The following is a 19,788-nucleotide window of genomic DNA, read 5'->3' as shown; positions in this document are numbered from 1 at the left end:
TTATGGATATTCTAATACTTTTAGATGTATGGTTAAAGAATCCAACAACTTCAGGGCAAAGAACAGACACAAAAAGTTGGTGTTTGTTAGTTTATTTATAAATACAGGTTAATATGTACATCATAAGCCTCCCATAAGGAAGACAACAAAAAGGCATCAAGGCATTATTCTGATATCTAGGCTTCATCTCCAAGGGCATCCGACCAACACCGACATCCATGTGGGTCCCAACTCAGAGAGGAAGTGAGTCATGACAGGCAAAATAAAGTCACTCAGATCGTTTTCTCCAACAATGGCGGCAACATTTACTGTAAATCCTTAAGGGAAGCATAAGGCAACTAATTTTAAAAACCTGGGAGTCATTATGAGAAGCTCATTAACTTCCAGAAATCAAGATTTTATCATCTTTATATGGTGTGTAAATACATTTCTGATCATTCAGTTTTACAAAACGGAAAGCAAAACAAAAACAAACAGAAGATATTTGTATTGATTCACAGCCACAAAACAACCAGGAATGCGTCAGTCAATTGCCTGCTTTACTCAACAAAATCCGTCTCAACTCAAAGATCAATTAGTTTTAATATTTCAAATTATATCCTTAACTCTTCTAATGGAGTGGTTATTTCTCCCCACACAAGAAAATCCCACTAAAGTATTTAAATGGCTCCAACTACAATCCTGAGAGCACTTGAAGAGAACATTTATGCGCAATAAATTGTTAACAAAAGCACCTAAAGCCAAGAGAGAAAGTGGTTTGGGTTCCCGTTCAGCTCACCACAAATCCTCAGTTCAAAGTTCTCTGTCATCCGAGTCTTTATTACCAATGAATGCGTCTCTTTAAGCCTTTTCTATCAATAACCAATAGTCGTTAACCTACATTTTACGGATTTACAAGAAGCACAAAACATCCTTAAAACTTCACTGCAAAAAGACAAAATCTTACCAAGTATTTTTGGTCTAGTTTCTGCTGCAACTATCTTAGTAGAAATCAACATTATGCTCAGTGATGAAGTAAGTAACTAATAGTTCTTTTAATTATCTTATATTTAGCAGAGCCTGTTTAAGTGACTTGGTGGCAGAAAGCTCATGAGGTTTGATGTTAGTATTTCAGTTTTTTTTTTTTAGTTTTCTTCTGGTGATCCGGACAGTACTGTCCTGTTTCGTACTGCCGGTTCTGAAGGAGGACGGGTGTAAAGCGACCGTCTGAAAGCCGATCTCACAAAATGATGACAGCTGCTCTGGGTAGGCCTGTCACAGAAAGCAGTAAATCAATTAATGATAAATTAAAACAAGCTAATTTCTCTTTTCTCTGTACTGAAAACTGGATGATGAAAGACTCCAGTCTGGTGTTTTTGTCTCAACTAGCCTCATTTTTGAAGGACAGTTTTGTTTACGGAGACTTTGTGATTTATTTTATTTGACGTTTCTTATTTTGGATATTTAAAATGTCCTCCAGCTCCAGTGTTAAATGTTCAATGGAATTTAAAGTGTATTGATCTTTGAGGTTGTATTCTTGCATTACCATTATATTACTTCAAAATGGTCTCAAAACAACAATATTATCGTTTATCGCAATAACTTCTGGGACAATTTATCGTCCAGTAAAAGTTGTTATTGTAACATGCCTGTCTCTGGAGAATCAGAGGTTTACTTTTGATGAAGTGAAGTTTGCTTTGTGAGACCTAAGAAAAGTCTTATTTTTGAGAACTTGGTCGTTCATTTATCCGTGAATTTAATAATCTCAGGTCCAGGAGAAGACATTTCTTCACAGGTGTGTTGGGACATTAATGGAGGCGTCGTTCCGTCTCCAGTTGGATCCTAATCAAACGTCCTTGAGTCGGTTCTTCTGAAGCGGTGATCACGTTGTTGCAGTGAGTAGCTCTGTCCCATAGTTATTAAGACATCGTCCGCCTCGTCCAAAGAGATGACAACGGTCTCAGAATATCCTGAGGTTGTGAATGAAGGCTGGCAGGGCGTAGTTTCAGCAGCCATTTGTTATCAGGAGCAATCTGGAGCTGATGGGACAGGACCAATGAGAAACGACTTCAGTTTTAGTTTCCCAATAGCGTTCAGAAGAACGGTAAAGACTTTTGTTTGTCCAGATCATTAGTGGTTAGAGTTTTTTCTACGTTATATCAGACAATATCTTTGAGGAACGAGAGTATTTTTGTTCTCCAATTATTGGAAAAATGACCAAATCCATTTATTGATCATCTCCGACAATAAGCAGTTTTGTCATTCATTTAGTTTTCTTGGTGTTCACTTTGGGGGCTGGATGTGTTTGTCTTGCCTCTTGTTGGCGTTTGAAGGTGAGGTTTAGTTTTCTTTGGTGCAGTCGGTGTTAAAGTGTCGATGATGGGGAATACTTCAGCTCAAAGCTGATCACGCTGATTATTAGTCTTCTCGGATTCGAAGTGTGAGAATTTATTTTCCCAGTTCCTGGGTGAGGTTTATGCGAACTCTTTGTTTGTTTTGAGGAAGAGTTGCTTCATTTCCATTCCAGCTGCTGAATCTTCATTTCTACTGACTGGAGTCTTTGTGCAACACTGAGCTGGCCATTGTTTTGAGTTATTCATTGAGCTGAACCAGGGTCGTTCTTGGTATTCCTCTCCAGAGCATGAATCTTTATTCTACAGATTGAAGTCTGTGTGTAATATTTCTTATGTCCCCTTCATCCGCCGGAGGCATTTTGCTCTGGTTCACTTTGAAAGTGGAAAAAATGAAGCAAAAAAAAAAAAATCCCACAGTCCTTAGATCAGTAAAGACGTCGATAATGTAACTGCAACTATTAAAGCTGCATGTATAAAGTAACTTTAACAGGCAAAGCTACCAATAAGGAAGTGAGAGAGCAGCCGTCAGTTTCAGACTCATTTAGATTACTTAGTAGCTCGCTGGTTCTCCTGCTATAAAGATTCATCCATTTATTAAATTACTAATAAATATGGCTGTGCTTTAGAAAGAAAGAAATTTCATAATTGACATAAAAATAAAAAAACAAAAAACACATTTCTGCCTCACTGTTTCCACTTATCCTATAAAACTATCAAAAAGTGTGCAGAGCCAAACCCAAATGTGCAAGTAGAGAGCAAATGTAACAGTTACTTGAAATTTGATCACAAGCTATCAACAATGGTAACGCCTCCAGAGAGATCCTACATAACTGACTGATTCTAGAACGTTCAGATCAAATTCGATTCCTTAGAGCTTCTTCGTTCAACAGAAAATAAAGCGGTGACGAGTAAAAATGTGGATACAGGCTCTCCTGATCGGGCGTGTGATCATCCTCCACAGCGCTGGTTCAGATCAGAGTAATAGTCTCACCTCCTTTGGAAAGTGACACATCATTTGCAAAAACTTTAAAAAAAAAAATGATGACCTGTGAATAAAAAGCTTATAGCATATTGCAGTTTAGATAATGTATCTGTGTAAAAAAGCTATGAAATAAAATCCCAGAAACAGCCCTCGCTTGGTGAAAGAGGAAAAAGAAAAAAAAATGTGCAAGACTTAAAGCTATGGCATCAGAAACGGTTAGCCGTTCATCCTGTGAGCTGCAGTTTTTCAGTGAGGTGAGAAAACACGACGAGAAGCCTGGGCAGAGCCAGAGGTTGCTGAGGTAGGATGCAGTTAGCCTTCAGAGTTATTTCACTTTCTTAGCCCATTTTAAGTCGTCCGCTCTGGGTTTCTCTCCCGTCACGCCCTGGATGAGATCCTCCAAGGTTCTCCAGAAACCGAGCCACTCCAGAGGATAGTTTAACCAACCTGGACAGAGGAGAGACGGAGAGAAAATCAACTTCACCCTAAAAAAAGACCTTAATGCTCCACCAGACTGCCTCAGAATAAAACCTAATGATTATCATGCAAATATTATTTTCACTACATCCATGAATTCTTCATAGGGTCTTGAAAACCAGGGAATGAAAAAAGGAAATACGATTTCAAAGGTGAATTCATAAAAACATTCTGAATGGAGGCCAATGGCACAGAATCAGGCATCAAGTTTAAAAAGAATATATGGAAAACTTAAAGAAATAAAGGGGGAAATTAATCCTAAATTGTGTATCCCCGCCCCCCCCATCAAAACAGTCACAGTTATAGTAATAAAAATGTTTTAAATAGGCCTGTCATGATACGTTTCTGGGATGATAAGTTGTCCCAGAAATGTTTGCTACAAATGATGTGTTTTTGACAGTATTTTCAATTAATAATTATAAATGGCATAATTATGCAAGATTAAATTTGCTTTAGGTTTGTAAAGAACACTAAACACTGAAACCGGAAGGTATTTTAAATAACCAAAATAAAACAACCAAAAACAATAAATAAAATGTAAATAAAAACCACACACATGGCTAAAAACATAAATGAAATGAATCATGAAGTCTTCTCCCCTTTAAGAAATATTAAGTCAGAATTGAATTGATCCGTTTCATTTTAATTTATTATGCGAGTAACTGATTTGTTCCCTACGGGCTCTGGGACTCGGGCGGCAGAGACGAACCTGTGGTGATGCAGAAATACGTCTCATGAGGGGAGACGTGGTGGATGCGGTGGTGCTTGCGAGGAAGGATGATGTGGCAGTCCTGCAGGAGCACCACCCAGCGAGGAAGGCCGAAGTACGTGTGCGACCACTTGTGGATCTGGTTGGTGAGCGTCACAAAGATGGACAGCGCGTACAAGTAGCAGTACCACGGGTAGATGTGGTAAATCTCCGCTGCAGTCAGAAAAACCAAGACGATTCGTGTTTACCGTCCGCACTAATGTTTCCAGACAAAATGTCATTTTTGTTGGTAGAAACGCTCACCAGGGGACAGCGTGAGAAAGTTGAAGGCCATGTTTGCGAGAGGGACGATGGTCAGCATGCAGTTGTCACCGTTTGTCTCGATGAAGTCGTGACGGGTGATGGCTGTGGGGTCGATGTGGTGCTCTCTGAACGGCCGAATAAACGCCTTCAGGAGGGAAAATACCCGGGTCGTTAGTCAAAACCTCAACAGGAAACAAAATCTTTCCAAGGTGTTTCTAGTGCAAAAATCTTAGTACACTTGAAATAAGAAAACTAACTTACAGGTAACTTTCCAAAGCTTGTTTAAGTCAATAATTCCTTAATATTGTTTTTTGTTTTTTAAGTACTAGTTCCTCTGGCATATTATTTCACTTATAACATGGGAAAAACATCTTGTTATAACTAGTACCGTTTAAAAACAATATTATGGATTTATTGACATAAAAAATATAATGTTTTGCTGAAGAGTTACTTGTACGTTTTGTCTAATTTCAAGACATTTGCACCAGAACTTACACCAAAAATACTTGAAAAGATTTTGTGTTTTTGAATTGTCCTACAAAAACATTTCCCATGTTATAACTGAAATAATCTGACAATGGAACTAGAACTATTTATAATAGATATTAAGGAATTATTGAAAAGCTCCTATATCTTGCTGAAAGTTAATTAAAAGTTAGTTTTATCACAGGGTGAAGCTACATATAACAGATAAAAGTATTTCATTTCTTATTTTTATATTATATCCAAACATTTTTGCACATTTTTGGCTCATTTACTCATCTAAGAATGCTGTTCTTTAAAGAAAATTGTCCTTTTTTGGGTCTATATACACCAGTTAGCGATTAATCCATTACTAAATTAGTTGACAATTATGTCAATAATCGATTAATTGTTTTAGCTCTGGTGGAAACCCTGAGATCTTACCTTTCCAAAGATGGGTAGATCCACTGATCCCCATGTGTCGGCCCCCCAGTGTACGAGTCCCGACGCGAAGTCAGCGGTGAGTATTCCTGCCACTGAGGAAGAAGTTATGATCAGAAAAAAACTAAAAACATCCACACCGTGTGCAATTCTGGGCTCAGAGCTTACCGATGCCCAGCTGTATGTACCACACATGTCCCAGATGGAAATTGGCAAGAAGGTGAATTAAGTTGAAGGCCATGAGAGAGAAGCAGAGGATGACGCTGATCCATTCTTGACATCGTTTGCCTGCCAGAAAATACAGAAACAAAACGGATAAAATGAAGAAAGAGCAAAATGTTCCTGATTACATTAACAGTCCAAGCGAGTTTCCAGTTCATCTCTGATCCACTGACCTACTTGTGATAACGTGTCCTCCAAAAATAAAACTTTCAAAGGTTAAACTTATCAGATTCCTGCTTAAAGTGGCAACAACAAACTTCATTTCATTTCACTGGAATTTATGTGATAAGAACTGGTTTCTTTTTTAAACCAGTCACATTTGCAAAGCAACTTAAGGCCATTTGGATTGAATATTGAGCAGTTTTCAAAACCTGCCACAAATTCTCAATCAGAATTAGGTCTGGACAACAACTAGGCCGTTTCAACATACTTCAGATCTTTCTGTTTTGCACTTAGACCTGCCACACATTTTGTTGGACAATAAATTGTCCCAGAAGTTATTGTGATAAATAATCATTTTGTTGTTTTGAGAGTGTTTTAAATATCCAAAGTAAATAAAACAGTTTTTCCTGGACAGATAAAAACAATAAATCATGCAAATTGAAATTATTGAGCTTGATTTAATTTATCATGTGATTTATTGCGACATGTCTGCATTCACTTAAAAAAACGTAATTTGATTTAAATTGAATATGCTTAAAGGTTTCTCCACCCTTGTCCTGTATGCGTCTACCGTCTTACTGCACACCTGAAATGAAAGGCTGATGAACAGAAATCCAATCATTTGGTGTTCTGGAGACGAAACGCATCGAAACCATGAAGGACGGAAACACTGATCTAAACCAGTCCACTGTGGATCCGGTTGTATGTTTAGTCTCTGGACTCTTAAAGGGCAGATATGCAAACATTTTTATTAATTTTTAGCTTTTCCTCATTTTATAATGTTATTCCTTTATCAAAAACATACTTGGAGTTTTGCTTTGATTTTTCATGCATGTTTGAGAAATCTTTTTAATCACCCGTGGCAACCATTGAACTGTGCAAAACGTTTGCTTTCACCAAGCGTCGCCATTTTACACAAAGCTGGAGTTTCCAAGCTGAGCTATTGCCTCACAGAGCAGCCCTTCCCCACTCAGCTCCTCCAAACTAGCAGCAGCATTTAGCAAACATCTGGGGGAGCTGAGAGTCTGCTGAGCTCAAACTATTTCTCAACCCAACGCTCCTAAGAAAGTTTGTAAACGGCTCAATGGAGTAACTAAAGGTTGTGTCAGAAAGAGCAGGAGCTTTTTAAAGAGACAGAGGCCCAATTTCAAGGCATTAAATTGCTATTTCTTTTAAGTTATGTTTGATATACAGGATATTTATAAATGAAGGCAACATAGTTACCTGGAAAATACATAATGCTGCCCCTTTCGCAAGAGTTTCTACAAGGATCAAGACAGAACCACTTTCTCCCTCCCCTCTCTAAAGTTCCCACTATGGTCTTTTTTCTCTTGCCACTCTCCCGTAAAAATCAACATTTATATAGTGTACAGCTAATATGTGCTCTGTCAACAAACTGTTTCCTAACCTACCTCTGCATTAAGCTTTGCTTTTGAAGGTAACTGGCTGTCATTGATTTCATTTCAGCCTGAAGGCTGAATACAAATGATTTTGTAGTTCTATGGTATAATAACTAGATAAAATACACTCGAGTTTCTGTTCATGACAAGACAAATCAAGATGATCAAGGGATGAGAAAACCCTCACCTGTTTACAATATAAATAAAATTATCTTAAAAAGGACACAGGAAGGAAAAGGTCTGTAACCGCACACAACCAAATTAGTCATATGCTGGCTCCGAGCAGAGCACGAACCACATTACATTTGTATAAAGGGTGTGGAGGATTTACTTTGTTAATCAAGTCCAACCTGTACTGTAATAAGAGGAATCCTGACATAGTTTGAGAGCTTGATGTTTTTAGGTCACGGTGTACACGTCAACCCTGTTGGAGAAGGAATTCCCATAACATCTGCTCAGTGCTGGAAATGTCAACGCTGCACACAAACTCAAATTTAACCAGTCTCACATGATTCCTATTGTGTAACAAAAGCATTGTGGCTTGGACAAAACAGAGGCAGAGCAGCCGCCGACTGGTTCCGGTCATCAAAGGCATTTCTGTTGTCGCTCGCACAGTAATTGGTTAGATTTTCATCGGAGTTTGTTTGTTGGTTGGTGACTAACTAGGTAACCAGTCGTTATATATCACACCCTCTTCTTCTTCAACACTCAAGCTGGCAGGATCAAACCCACAAGCGACGCTGCTGTATAGAGGATCCACTCACCTGGCGAGTACAGGCTAGCCAGTTCACGGGCACCGGCGTGCTGTGAGCCCCATCTGACCGCGCCCCGACCCGGACCCTGCGGCTGTGCCGTCTCCGCTGCCACTCCACACCCGTTCTCGGTGACCATACTCGCCATTTCTTTCCTCTGTGGGCCCGGCCCCTTTCGGTCCTTCCACTCACAGCACCGGGAACCAACGGAATCGTGAATGTCTCATCCGACGGATATAGCAATGTTTTCAACCAATCAGACATTAATCGATGAGCGCAAGAGCCAATGGAGGCGCGAGAAAATGTTTCCATAATTGGAGAGCAACCAATAGAGAGACAGATTGCGTGTATTTCATTTCCTGGCCCCACCCGTGCTGTTTCCTCAGCTGTAGATGTGAAACTCACCAGAAGATGGCGCTGTGAGCGTATGCCACGTTTCAAACGGGCGGAACTGGTGTTGTAGCGACATTCGTTACCCCTCGTATTTGTCGGTCCATGAGCGTTTTTTAAAAAAAATGCCAGCTGTGTTCGAGTTGTAAAAGCAAAATAACACAAAATTAGGTGGAGTAAAGTATATTGTTGGATGCAAGCCGCCGTTTAAAATTTAAGAAGAAGAAGTTAAGTTTTATTTTCTCAAAGAAGCAGCAGTCACAATTTTTCCATCTTTACAGCTCAGGTTGGTGAGAAAAAAAAATGCAGTAATTATGCGTCATTTATATATTGTCTCTGCAAATAAGACAAAACTAACTTACAGGTAACTTTTCAGCAACATATTGAAGGGTTTTACAAGTCAATAATTCCTTAATATTGATTTTAAAAAGTACTAGCTCCACTGGCAGATTATTCCACTTATAATATGGGGAAATGTCTTGTTATAAGTGAAATAACATGCCAGTTAAAGTAGTACTTTTAACAATATTCAGAAATTAGTTACTTAAAACGAGCTCCTATATCTTGCTGAAGTTAAAAGTTAGTTTTGTCTTAATTTAAGTGTATTAAGATATTTGCATTTGAAAATATACAAATATGCTTAAGATTTAGTTTTTTGCAGTGTATAAATGCTGTTGTAGAATTTATTGTTTGAAAAGCACAATTTGCACAAACAAATTGGAAAAAATAAAATAAATTATAAATTAAAACTATTGATTTACTAAAATAAACATTTGCTTTCAGAGTGGAGGTGTAGTAAAACATTATGTTTTCCAGTTCTGATTTTTAAACATATGGCAGGTTTTCAGGAAGTGGCTCTTGCTGAGGTGCATTTGAACCGGGTTTCTTCAACTCTAGGCCTCAACGGCCGATGTTCTGCAACTTTTAGATGTGTCCCTAGTTCAACATGAATCAAATGGGTAAATTGCCCTCGCTCTCGGTATGCAGTAAAGTTCTCCAGACTCCTGCTAATGATCTGATTATTTGACTCAGGTGTCTTGAAGCAGAAACATATCTAAAAGTTGCAGAACATCGGACCTTGAGGCCTGAATTTGGAAATATTTAATGACCAGATTTCTGATGACCTGAAGGATCTGAATACTCTGAGAAGCATTCATGCCCAAGGCCATTTATTGCTTTATAGACAAAAAAGAGTTTGAAATCTATCCTTTTACAAGCAGGAGTGATTTAAGGACCTCTGGGATATGACACATTTTTCTCTTTTTGGTCAGAACTCTGCAGCTGCCCCAGTGATTTTTTATTTTTATTTATATTTTTATTACGCCACCAAAACAGCACTGCAATAATAAGAACTGTGCAAAATATCAGATCACATCATTGTCCCGTAATACACAGTGGGAAGAAGGGTCATATCTCAATATTTGGTAGTCTGTTGTGTTTTCGGCGCTATAACTGCAACTTCTGCATGTCAATAATACATTTGTTTTGTTTGACAGACTTTCACTGCCGTCCTTTATGTGTATTTTAAGCCGCCAAGTTACTAAAGTTCACTAAGACTAGTGAGTAAATAGAAAAAAGCTGAAGAGAAAATCAAAATCTATCTGCATCTTAATGTGGTGCAATATTATTTCAGCTACATGTTCTACTAATATTATTCAGCCCTACTTTTCATTTAATTTGAGTATCTTTTTTCAAATTACAGTAATTATCTTTCTGTGGTTGTTTTTTCTAAGTAGAACTGGAGAAAAAAGAGAAGAGGTTCAGAAAGAAGGATGAAGAGAATATCAGATGCCCATAATGACGTCACAAATGGTGAGTAATTTCCACAAATTAAATACGCACAGAAACCACATCTGCAGACTGAGAAGTCTGATTTTACAAAAGGTTTAATGCAGTAAAATGTAATCACACGTTAGAATAACTTTAAAATGATGCAACTGTTTAATGAGAACCCAAAGGTTTTTAAGCTTTTAAAAAGAAAAAGTTAACTTCTTCAAGAGCCAAAACAAACTGTCTGTTTAGTAAACTCTTCTTTTTCCTGTTGCAGCCATGTTTGTGGGTCATGACTAATAAATAACAATGTTTACATAAACGTTTCTGAGGACGCGACTGAGTCACTGAGATGCTATTTCTGTTCTTCTCTTTTTACCAGTTTACTGTAAATGCTGCAATACTTCCTGCAGCTCTAGATGGGTTTAATTAGAAACAGAAAAACCTAAAAATGAAACTGATCTATCATGAGGACGGTAGTGGTTAAAATGTCCATCTGTTAGGCAGAAACATTAGTTAAAATATAGAGTTTACCTTTTCAGCAATTAGATTCTATTGACGGAAACTTTTGTTATCTGAAATGATGACTGAATGTTTAGTAACAAACATAAATTTTAATTTTTTGATAAAGCTTGGAATAAGAAAAAAGGGCAGCACACAGATGTTATGGTTTTGACACAGTGGAGTACAGAAGTATTCACACTAGAGGTGTGCCGATCGATCGGCCACCGATCATAATCGGCCGATTTCCGTGAAAAAGTGTATGATCGGTAATCGCCGATCACGGTCTCTTGTTGCCGATCTCGTTTATCTCACTTCGCAGCCTGCGTGCGCAGCTTTCCTTCACACTGCGCAGGCGCGCAGCAGTAAATCCTGTCCTGTGGAACTTGAACGCTCTGAGTGAACGGGGACGGGGAAATTACCTCGGGAGTGAAGCACTTCAAAATGCATCCACACAATCTAATATCTAATATGGCATTTAAAAAACAGCACTTGACGGAGTTCGGCTACATCGAGGCTCAACGCAGGAAAACAGGACATCTGGAGCGGCAGCTAGCAGGTACAGCAGCGCACAGCTACCAACACTCACCCGGACTAGCATCACGGTCAGAAAGCTAAACAAATAAACCGGAAAATAATTTAGGTCTTCGAGCTGGCGGTGTAAGACGCTGGTTCTGCTCTCGCTCTTGGACCGCCTGTGAAATAAATACAAGTAGTATTTAATAAATACAAGTAGTATTTATTTCACAGGCGGAGCGGCGCTCAACCTCCACCCAGCAGTGAACTCTCACACCGAGCCTCTTCTTAAAGCTGCAGCACGTAACGTAAACAATAACAACAAAAACATTCACATATTAAAACTTTCGCTATGTCCAAACATGATACATAATTTATGAAAATAAAAAATAATCGAACTCCTCTCCCGCCTCCTGTTTTCTGCACAGTTACTCAGCTTTGTCAGAACCAGCCAATCAGAACCAGCATTAATCAGCTAGCCATGCTAGCAGGAAGTTTGGATTTAGTAACTCGGGATTGTTTATTTTGATGCACCCTGTATTTGACTTTGAATGAATGTTTCCCTCTTTTACTAGACATTATTTGGTATAATAAGTGTTATGAGATTTATTTGACTCATGTATAATTTAGGGTACTGAGAGGCTTACTGTTAAATATTGTTTAACTGGTTGCAGGTTTTTCAGTTGTACTTTTGACTGAGAAGCTGATCTATTGTGCCTGCAAGTATGATGCATGTTTATGTTAATTAGGTGGATTTATTACCAGATAATTTTTTTAATTTTTCCAGATCACATAACAGTATTCAGACGATTGGCAAAGATCGGTGATCGGCAGAGATCGGCCTCATGGGTGATCGGTATCGGAATCGGCAGCAAAAAACCTGATCAGAGCATCCCTAATTCACACATTTGAATCTTTTCTACATTTCAGTCACAAATGTCCGTGTTTTTTCTTGGGAGTCATAGACTAGACCAACACAAAGGCATGCATAATTGTAAAGTTTAACTAATTAGATGGCTTCTTTATCATTTTATTTAGGGGCATCAGATTATAGAGGACAAATACAAAATGCTCAGTGCATTTTTCAATTTGTATGAGCTATGAAAACTTTTTAAATTTAATTTCACAGTTATATTTCACTTTGTCTATCACGTAAAATCTCAATAAAATACACTAAAGTTTGTGCTTCTAACTCAATAAATGTGGAAAAATTGCAAGTTGAGTGAATATTTAACCTGTGATAGGAATTTCAATATTGTTTATCTATTCCTGTACTACTTTCATCTTGTTTTTTTCCCCAATATTCTGTATTTATTGTCTTCTTTTGACTTGTGAATGGAGAAATGGACAGAAAAAAACAAACTTATTATTTTTGTTAAATAGCATTATTCTGTAAAATGTTCTTAAAGGTTGCATGCATGTAAAGCTCTGTTGCACCTTGCCTGGATCTGTTCACGCATGCAGATCCAGCAAACATCTAAATGTACCATCATTAAATGTCATTAAATGTGTAATTATCCCTGACATTAGATTAAACCAAACAATTTAGAAAGTGTTTAATTACATCTTTAGGCATCAACAACAGGTTTATAGTGACAGATTAGGGTGGAGCTGCAGTTCTGCACCTTCACCAGATGAGATAACGGGATTAATTACGCATTTCTGAGGTAGTTTATCAGATTCTCAATTTAATGAGAATTATAGAAGTAGAAACCTTTAAAACAGACACAAGATCAGTGACTCTTGATTCTTTTTCTTGATATTGGAAAAACTGATGAATTTGTTTGTTTGTTTTTTATTATCATGTTTGGACCTGATTACAGAAAAAACTAAGCAGAATAATTCTTTGTAAAACCAGGTTGGGTTTCATAAACGGGGAGTTGACATGACTGTTATGACAACAGATTCAGAAGTAAACAAGATAAACACATATTCATTTTCTCATTAAAGACATCAAGGGAAAGTAACACTGGTTTGTGTAAATTAAAGTCCGTTTTTGTTCATAAAAACGGATTTCTACAAAAACATATCCTGTAGTTTAGGAAAAGACAGTTTTACATCAGACCACAAGGGGGCAGCATGTCTCTATTTAGCTCAAATAAAATGAATTTGTTTCTTTGCGTTTAATGCGTTTTTAATATTGTGCAAGAAAAAATTTTAAGTGGTTAAATAAAAAAATCCTCAGAGTGTGGCATTTTTTTCATCATAATAATCACAATAGGCAATAGTAAAACCGATTACTAAAATAATTGTAAGTTACGGCCCTACAAACATCCCTACTGGGACTACAGGACTACAGAAGAGTAGTGATTAGTACTTATTGCTTTATTTAGAGCTATGTAAAAGAAAAAATGCATATTATACCACTGTAATAAGTAAAAAAAGAAACAAACAGACAATATTCATTTATATATCAATATATACAGTAACATGGAGTCAGGACAAGACATTGTTTCAGTCATCCAGGTCATGTTTTATATAATTATGTAAACAAGAATGCATTTAATCTTTTATTGTACATATTTATGTTATACTTTATATGATTGCCACTGTAATTTAATATTTATTAATTTTTGTTACATATTTAGGCCTGTAACGATGTTATTGGACGATAAATTGTCCCAGAAGTTATTGCGATAAACTATAATATTGTTGTTTTGAGGCCATTTTTGACTAATCTAATGGTAATGGAAAGAACACATAATCAAAGATCAATAAATTTTAAACTCTAATGATCACTTAACACTGGAATTGACAGACATTTTAATTATCCAGAAGAAACAAACAAAGCAAAAGGAACAAATAAAATGAATTATGAAGTTTCTGGAAACAAAATTGTCCTTCAGAAAAACAGCGAGTTGAGACCAAATCACCAGACTGAAGATTTTATTCATCCAGTTTTTGGTAGAAACAGAAAAACAACAAATCATTCAAATGTAAAATATTGAGCTGATTTTAATTTATCATGTGATTAATTGATTTATATTGTGATATATGTGCACATATGTGTTTTTCATGATGCATGTTCTTGTTAACACCACTGACATCACTCATAGCATCACTAACAATCAATATTTCAATTACATACTATACATAATTTATTGATGATATATGTGCATGCATTTCAATGAGTAAAATTATATGTCGTAATTCTATTATGGTGTCGGTGGAAACAGTTATAATTAATTTGAGGTTGAAAAAACACTTAAAATGGGAGCAGAACTTCTCTTAAAATGAAAACATCTGTCTGTCTGAGATGTTCTGTAACCGACTGGCAGCTGAAACTGGAGTAAAAACGAAGCTCAACAGCTTCAGCTTGATTTAAGGAAGCTGAATATAAATACACACCACAAATTCACAGCCACAGAGACCTTTGGGTGCGCTCTCAGTTGTGTTAGACCTAAACCAGACTGTCTGAATCTGAATCTCCCATCACACCCACTCTGACCTTTATACAGATTTAGAGATTTATCATGTTGTGCATGACCTCTAACCCCCAACCAAGATCAAATTCTTCCACTCGCTGCAGATCAAAAACAGCGAGTGGAAGTTGTGGGGAGCGAGCCGTGTGTAGATGGTGTCACAGTCCCGACCTCATTACGTCTGAACAGAAATGGTAAACACCTTGTCACTAGAAAGGGATTTTTTTTTCCATCACTGTCGACGTTTTGTTTTGTTTGGGTCTTGATTGGCCTGCAGGGGGCGTGAGTGGACGCCTTGTTGACGAATCAGACGCTCATTGCCAGACAAAATGAGGTAGTTGGTGTTGCTCTTATGACTTCAGTTATGCATTTCAGTTTCATTTTAGAATAAATCAGTTAAATATTTTAACATCTTCATTTCTTTTTGTTTTTTATTGTGCTGTGACTTTGCCGCTTGACCCAACTGAGGCTGGAAACCGCAGAGCATGCAGGAAACCCAGCTGTGGTTTTGGACTCAGAACTTACATTTTTACCTCCACAATTCAATTTTAATACTAAATGAGCAAATTAAAAAGTCTAAGAAAGTATGGCAATATTCACACTGATGCATTGTTCTGTTACTGCATGCATGCATCAATAGAGAAAAATACAGTTCATGCTTTTTTATCCCCTTTTTTCACATATTTAGGATTAAAATCATGGATTCACTTATTTTTTTAGGGGTTAAACAATGACGTTCTCAAAAAAAAAATTACCTAAATGTTACAAACAACCAATAAACTTTTTTTTGGTGTAAAATTGTATAGAACCTGCACCATCATGGGGAAGACCGATGAATTAACAGTTTAGCAGCTATTTACATCATCTGTGAGGCGCCTTACACTGCAAAAAACAAAGTCATACAAAGTATTTCTGGTCCAGTTTCTAGTGTAAATATCTCAGCACTCTGGAAATAAGTTAAAACTGACTTAGAGATAACTTTTCAACACAATATAGGAGCTTATTTTAAGTCAATAATTCCTTAATTTTGATGAAAAAGTTCTAGTTGCACTGGCAGATTATTTGACTTACAACAAGACATTTTTCCCTTGTTACAAGTGGAATAATAGGCCAGTCCAGGGGTGGGCAATCCTGGTCCTGGAGGGCCGGTGTCCTGCAACTCTTAGACGTCTCCCTGATCCAACACACTTGAATCCAACAGCTGAATCACCTCCTAACTGCAGTCAGGTTCTCCAGAGTCCTGCTAACGACTTCATTATTTGATTCAGGTGTGTTGTTGCAGGAGACCGGCTGTCGAGGCCTGGAGTTACCCTCCCCTGGGCTAGTGGAACTAATACTTTTTATCAATATTAAGGAGTTGTCTACTTAAAAGACGTTGAAAAGTTACCTGTAAGTCAGTTTTGTTTTTCTTTCAAGTGTGCTACGATAGTTTCACTATAAACGAGAACAAAAATACTTGGTAAGATTTTGTGTTTTTGCAGTGTAAACCAGAAACTGACTGTTCAGAGTGCTGCATCTGAAACAAAAAGTTTAGTGGAAGAAAAAACTGCATGCAACAGCGGTAGCTGTGAAGAAACTCTAAACACCAGATCCAAAAACGCAGACGAGTTGGAGGCGTCTGCTGAAGCAGAGAAGGCGTCTGCCTGCTTTATCGTTATCGCATTAATTCATATAAAATTAGCCTTAACCCAGTATTATGCACATACTTTTGCAGTGCATGGACATACAGTATGTTTCAGTCGTCTTACATTTCTCTATTAAGTGACTTTGAGGAAACACAGTGGATCAATAGCAGCACAGGGTTTCCTACACCGCAAAATAAAAACCACCACATCTCCTGAATGTTATTTTTTATTATGTTAAAACCGTGTACAGCATATAACACATATACCTGCGCACATATAAGCGCAGATAGGCCATTGCTTGTACTTTGAGAACAACAAGCAACAGTTTAATTTAATAGTTACATACATTTTCTCAAGTAACTTTTGTGAAAACATTCATTTTTAAGAGTATTTTTACTACAATGTACTTTGTATTTGAGTAACTTATGAAGTATCGTTACAGTTGAGTTAGATTTCTGGATACTCTTCCCCTCGTGATTAACTTCAGTGAATGAATAACAAGTTTGTTCACCAGCAGTACTTTTTGTTAAAGCTTCATTATATTGAAAGAAATTGACTCAAAAAAAACTTTAGTTGTGTCTGGTTTTGTTATTTATGTGAATTATTTTAATTTTGGTCGTTTAATATACCCAAATTTACACATTACTTTATATTTTGGTCCGTCTGCTTATTCTTTTTTCAAATATTACATGCTTGTTTTGAACAGTTACTCTAGCTGCCTTTTCACCCAATACTTTTTTACTTTTGAGTTTTTTCTGGCTGCTTTTTAGTTTTACTTGAGTAAAAATATGTTAAAGTAGTGCTGCTCTTACTTGAGTACAATTTGTGGATAATCTACCAGCCTCTGATAACAAGGCATTTAGGGCTGACGTCATATAATATAAATTTTTTTCTGATAAACTTAAGAATTAACAGAAATATACCACAATGTGTGTAAAATAGGAGTTTCACTTTCTGAATTACCACTGTGGTCATATTCTAAATCATTTCGATGCACAAAACGTGTGTTTTTACTGTGTTCCGGTGCAAGTCAGGCTAATTTATTATGTACGGGAAATAACCTGAAGAAGTGGTACAGGTTGTTCGGTTGGTTCGGGGCTTTGCGTCACCTGCCCGAGGCCACGCCCACCCCGGTTGCTCTAAATACAAAAAACCCCTGAGACAGGAAGACCTGTCAATGTGAGAGGCTCCGCGAAACTTACTACTCGCATGTTACCACAGGCAGGGGCAGAGTGGGATTTAAACGCGGCGCATTCCCGACACATTTCCCAACTCTGGTCAGGGCGCCTCACCTCAGCCCTGCGCGCTCCTGCAGTCCGGCGGGTGTTGACATCCATGGAAGTGGCCGGCTTGTACGAGGAGGGCGGCTTCGCGATCCACGGCAGAGACGGCATCATCGCTCCCATCGGCGGCGGCGCGTACTGGAGGCTCGGCGACTCGATGACGGAGCTGGGCGTGGAGGAGCGGGAGAGAGCTATCGACTTCAGCGCGTACCTGGACTCAGCCCTGCACTGCCCGCCGCAGCCGCAGCAGCCGCAGCCGGGCGACGCTTTCTCAGACTTCCTCGGGGAGAGCAAGATCAAAAGAGTCACGGCTCTGCAAAACTACAAGAACTACTCTCTGCTGAACGAGCTGGAGGCGAGTCAGTGCGAGAACCTGCGGGAGTCGTACGGACTGAGCTACGCGGAGCTGCAGGAGACCCGGGTGGACAGCGTGTTGAGCCCGGAGTTGAGCCGCTACCGAGCCGCCGCCGCTGCTCCCGCGGACCGAGAAGACAGCCAGGAAGACGCGAAAATGGAAAACGGCTCGTCTGGCTTCGACATGAGGTCCTACCTGCACTACCAGTCCACGAGTGGGAGTCTGGGGAACATTTCCACCGCGTCGTCGAACTGCTCCAGCCCGCCCGGCACACCTGCGCCGTCAGGTAACGGCAGGTCGCCGTCGCACGGCGGCAAGTCGTCCAGCGGGAAGTCGAAGAAGCGCCTGGACAAGGACAGCGAGGAGTACCGGCTGAGGCGGGAGAGGAACAACCTCGCTGTGAGGAAGAGCAGGGACAAAGCCAAGATGCGCAACTTGGAGACGCAGCAGAAAGTGCTGGAGCTGGCGGTGGAGAACGACCGTCTACAGAAGCGAGTGGAGCAGCTGTCCAGAGAGCTGGCCACCCTGCGCAACCTGCTGTCCGCCACCGGACAGTGCTGAGCCGTTCACCTGGTGGACTTTACAGAAATACAGGGTACTACTACACCCACTGGTTTACAAGGACGCTTTGAATGAGACTGAACAGAGTGGGCGCATGGGGTGGCCATCCACGACTCTTCCTAAACATGTCACCTTAGCTTTATTCTCAGATGTAATTTTTTTTTTTTTTTTTTTGGTGTATGCAGTATTTCTGTGCAGGTTTTACATCCATTCCTGGTGAATTTCTACATTTTGTGTACACTGTGTCTGCAGCAATGGCTGTCAGGGGAAGAGTTGTGCTGCAGTGAAATGATGCAACTCTTTGTAATAGTATTGGCAATGAATGAAATAAGTATAATTATTTAATATTAAAAGGTGAAATGCTTTAATTGTACTTGATATTTTATTGAATTAAACAGATTTATACTTTGTTTAAAGATTTTCACTCATTTTTCTTTATTATTATCATTTTTTCTTTGCACAACGCTTTATATGCTTGCCTAATTTTCATCATGGGCTGTGTAATAGCACGTTCCAGGTTACAACATATTGCAGTGACACAAGCAGCTCAACCGCAAGAAAAATGTGCAATTTTAAAATTCAGTTTATTTACATAGAGACGATTCACAAAAGAAATTAAATTTCCAGCTGGATATAAATGGATAATAAATGTAGATTTAGCGGCACATTTCACAGAATAAGAGAGTTTAATTCAGGTTGCAACATAGGGAACCGCTTTTGCAGCAAACTCTCACACCGAGAAAGTGTGCAACATAAAGTCAAAAAATTCACACATTAATAATAAATAAATACGCTTCATTCTGCATTATGCACATGTGTTTTATGTGCATAATACAGTGCATAGTAGAGTAAGAGAAAAAAAAAGACTCCTTAACTGCCAAGTTTCTGTTTGACTTAATGATTTGACATAAAGTGCACTGATCCCAAAATAAATTCAGCCAATTTATACTGAAATGATACTGCTGAGAGCAGCAAAAAGCAAACAAAAAAAAGACTCGGTCACTGCACGCAGCACAGAAATGGTCGTTTTATCTTTAGCACACGGCTCTGTCAATAGTCTGCTGGGTCCACTGGCCTAGAGAGGGGTTCAAGGTCGCATGGAAATTAATCAGCAACTAACCC

General features: G+C 38.5%; 3 protein-coding genes across 4 annotated transcripts in view; 2 read left to right on the top strand and 1 right to left on the bottom strand.

Annotated features, from left to right (window-relative positions):
- Positions 1-76: 76 nt before the first annotated feature.
- peds1 (plasmanylethanolamine desaturase 1) lies at positions 77-8,727 on the bottom strand. Of its 2 annotated transcripts, none has more exons than XM_016672227.1 (6): positions 8,649-8,727; positions 5,876-5,995; positions 5,711-5,802; positions 4,805-4,949; positions 4,502-4,714; positions 77-3,762 (listed from the first exon to the last, which is right to left on the bottom strand). In XM_016672227.1, the coding sequence occupies exons 1-6, from the start codon at positions 8,710-8,712 to the stop codon at positions 3,641-3,643; spliced, it is 756 nt and encodes a 251-aa protein (XP_016527713.1). In that variant the 5' UTR covers positions 8,713-8,727; the 3' UTR covers positions 77-3,640. The 2 variants fall into 2 exon arrangements, with proteins under 2 accessions (XP_016527713.1, XP_007553649.1); XM_007553587.2 differs by lacking the exon at positions 8,649-8,727 and adding an exon at positions 8,256-8,391.
- A 76-nt stretch (positions 8,728-8,803) lies between these two features.
- Positions 8,804-19,788, top strand: part of klhl12 (kelch-like family member 12) — a 61,390-nt gene continuing 50,405 nt past the window's right edge. The window contains exons 1-2 of the mRNA XM_016672225.1: positions 8,804-8,919; positions 10,370-10,445. Coding sequence (XP_016527711.1) covers positions 10,406-10,445 — 40 coding nt within the window. The 5' untranslated portion in view covers positions 8,804-8,919; positions 10,370-10,405. The remainder of the gene's footprint in view (positions 8,920-10,369; positions 10,446-19,788) is intronic.
- On the top strand, positions 17,631-19,082 carry cebpb (CCAAT enhancer binding protein beta). Its single transcript, XM_007553586.2, has one exon. It carries the CDS (start codon positions 17,677-17,679, stop codon positions 18,664-18,666), a length of 990 nt encoding a protein of 329 aa, XP_007553648.1. The 5' UTR covers positions 17,631-17,676; the 3' UTR covers positions 18,667-19,082.

Source organism: Poecilia formosa, unplaced genomic scaffold (genome assembly GCF_000485575.1).
Source record: "Poecilia formosa unplaced genomic scaffold, Poecilia_formosa-5.1.2 Scaffold57, whole genome shotgun sequence".
In the NCBI taxonomy this organism is placed as follows: domain Eukaryota; kingdom Metazoa; phylum Chordata; class Actinopteri; order Cyprinodontiformes; family Poeciliidae; genus Poecilia; species Poecilia formosa.
This window is presented reverse-complemented; position numbering and strand designations above follow the sequence as displayed.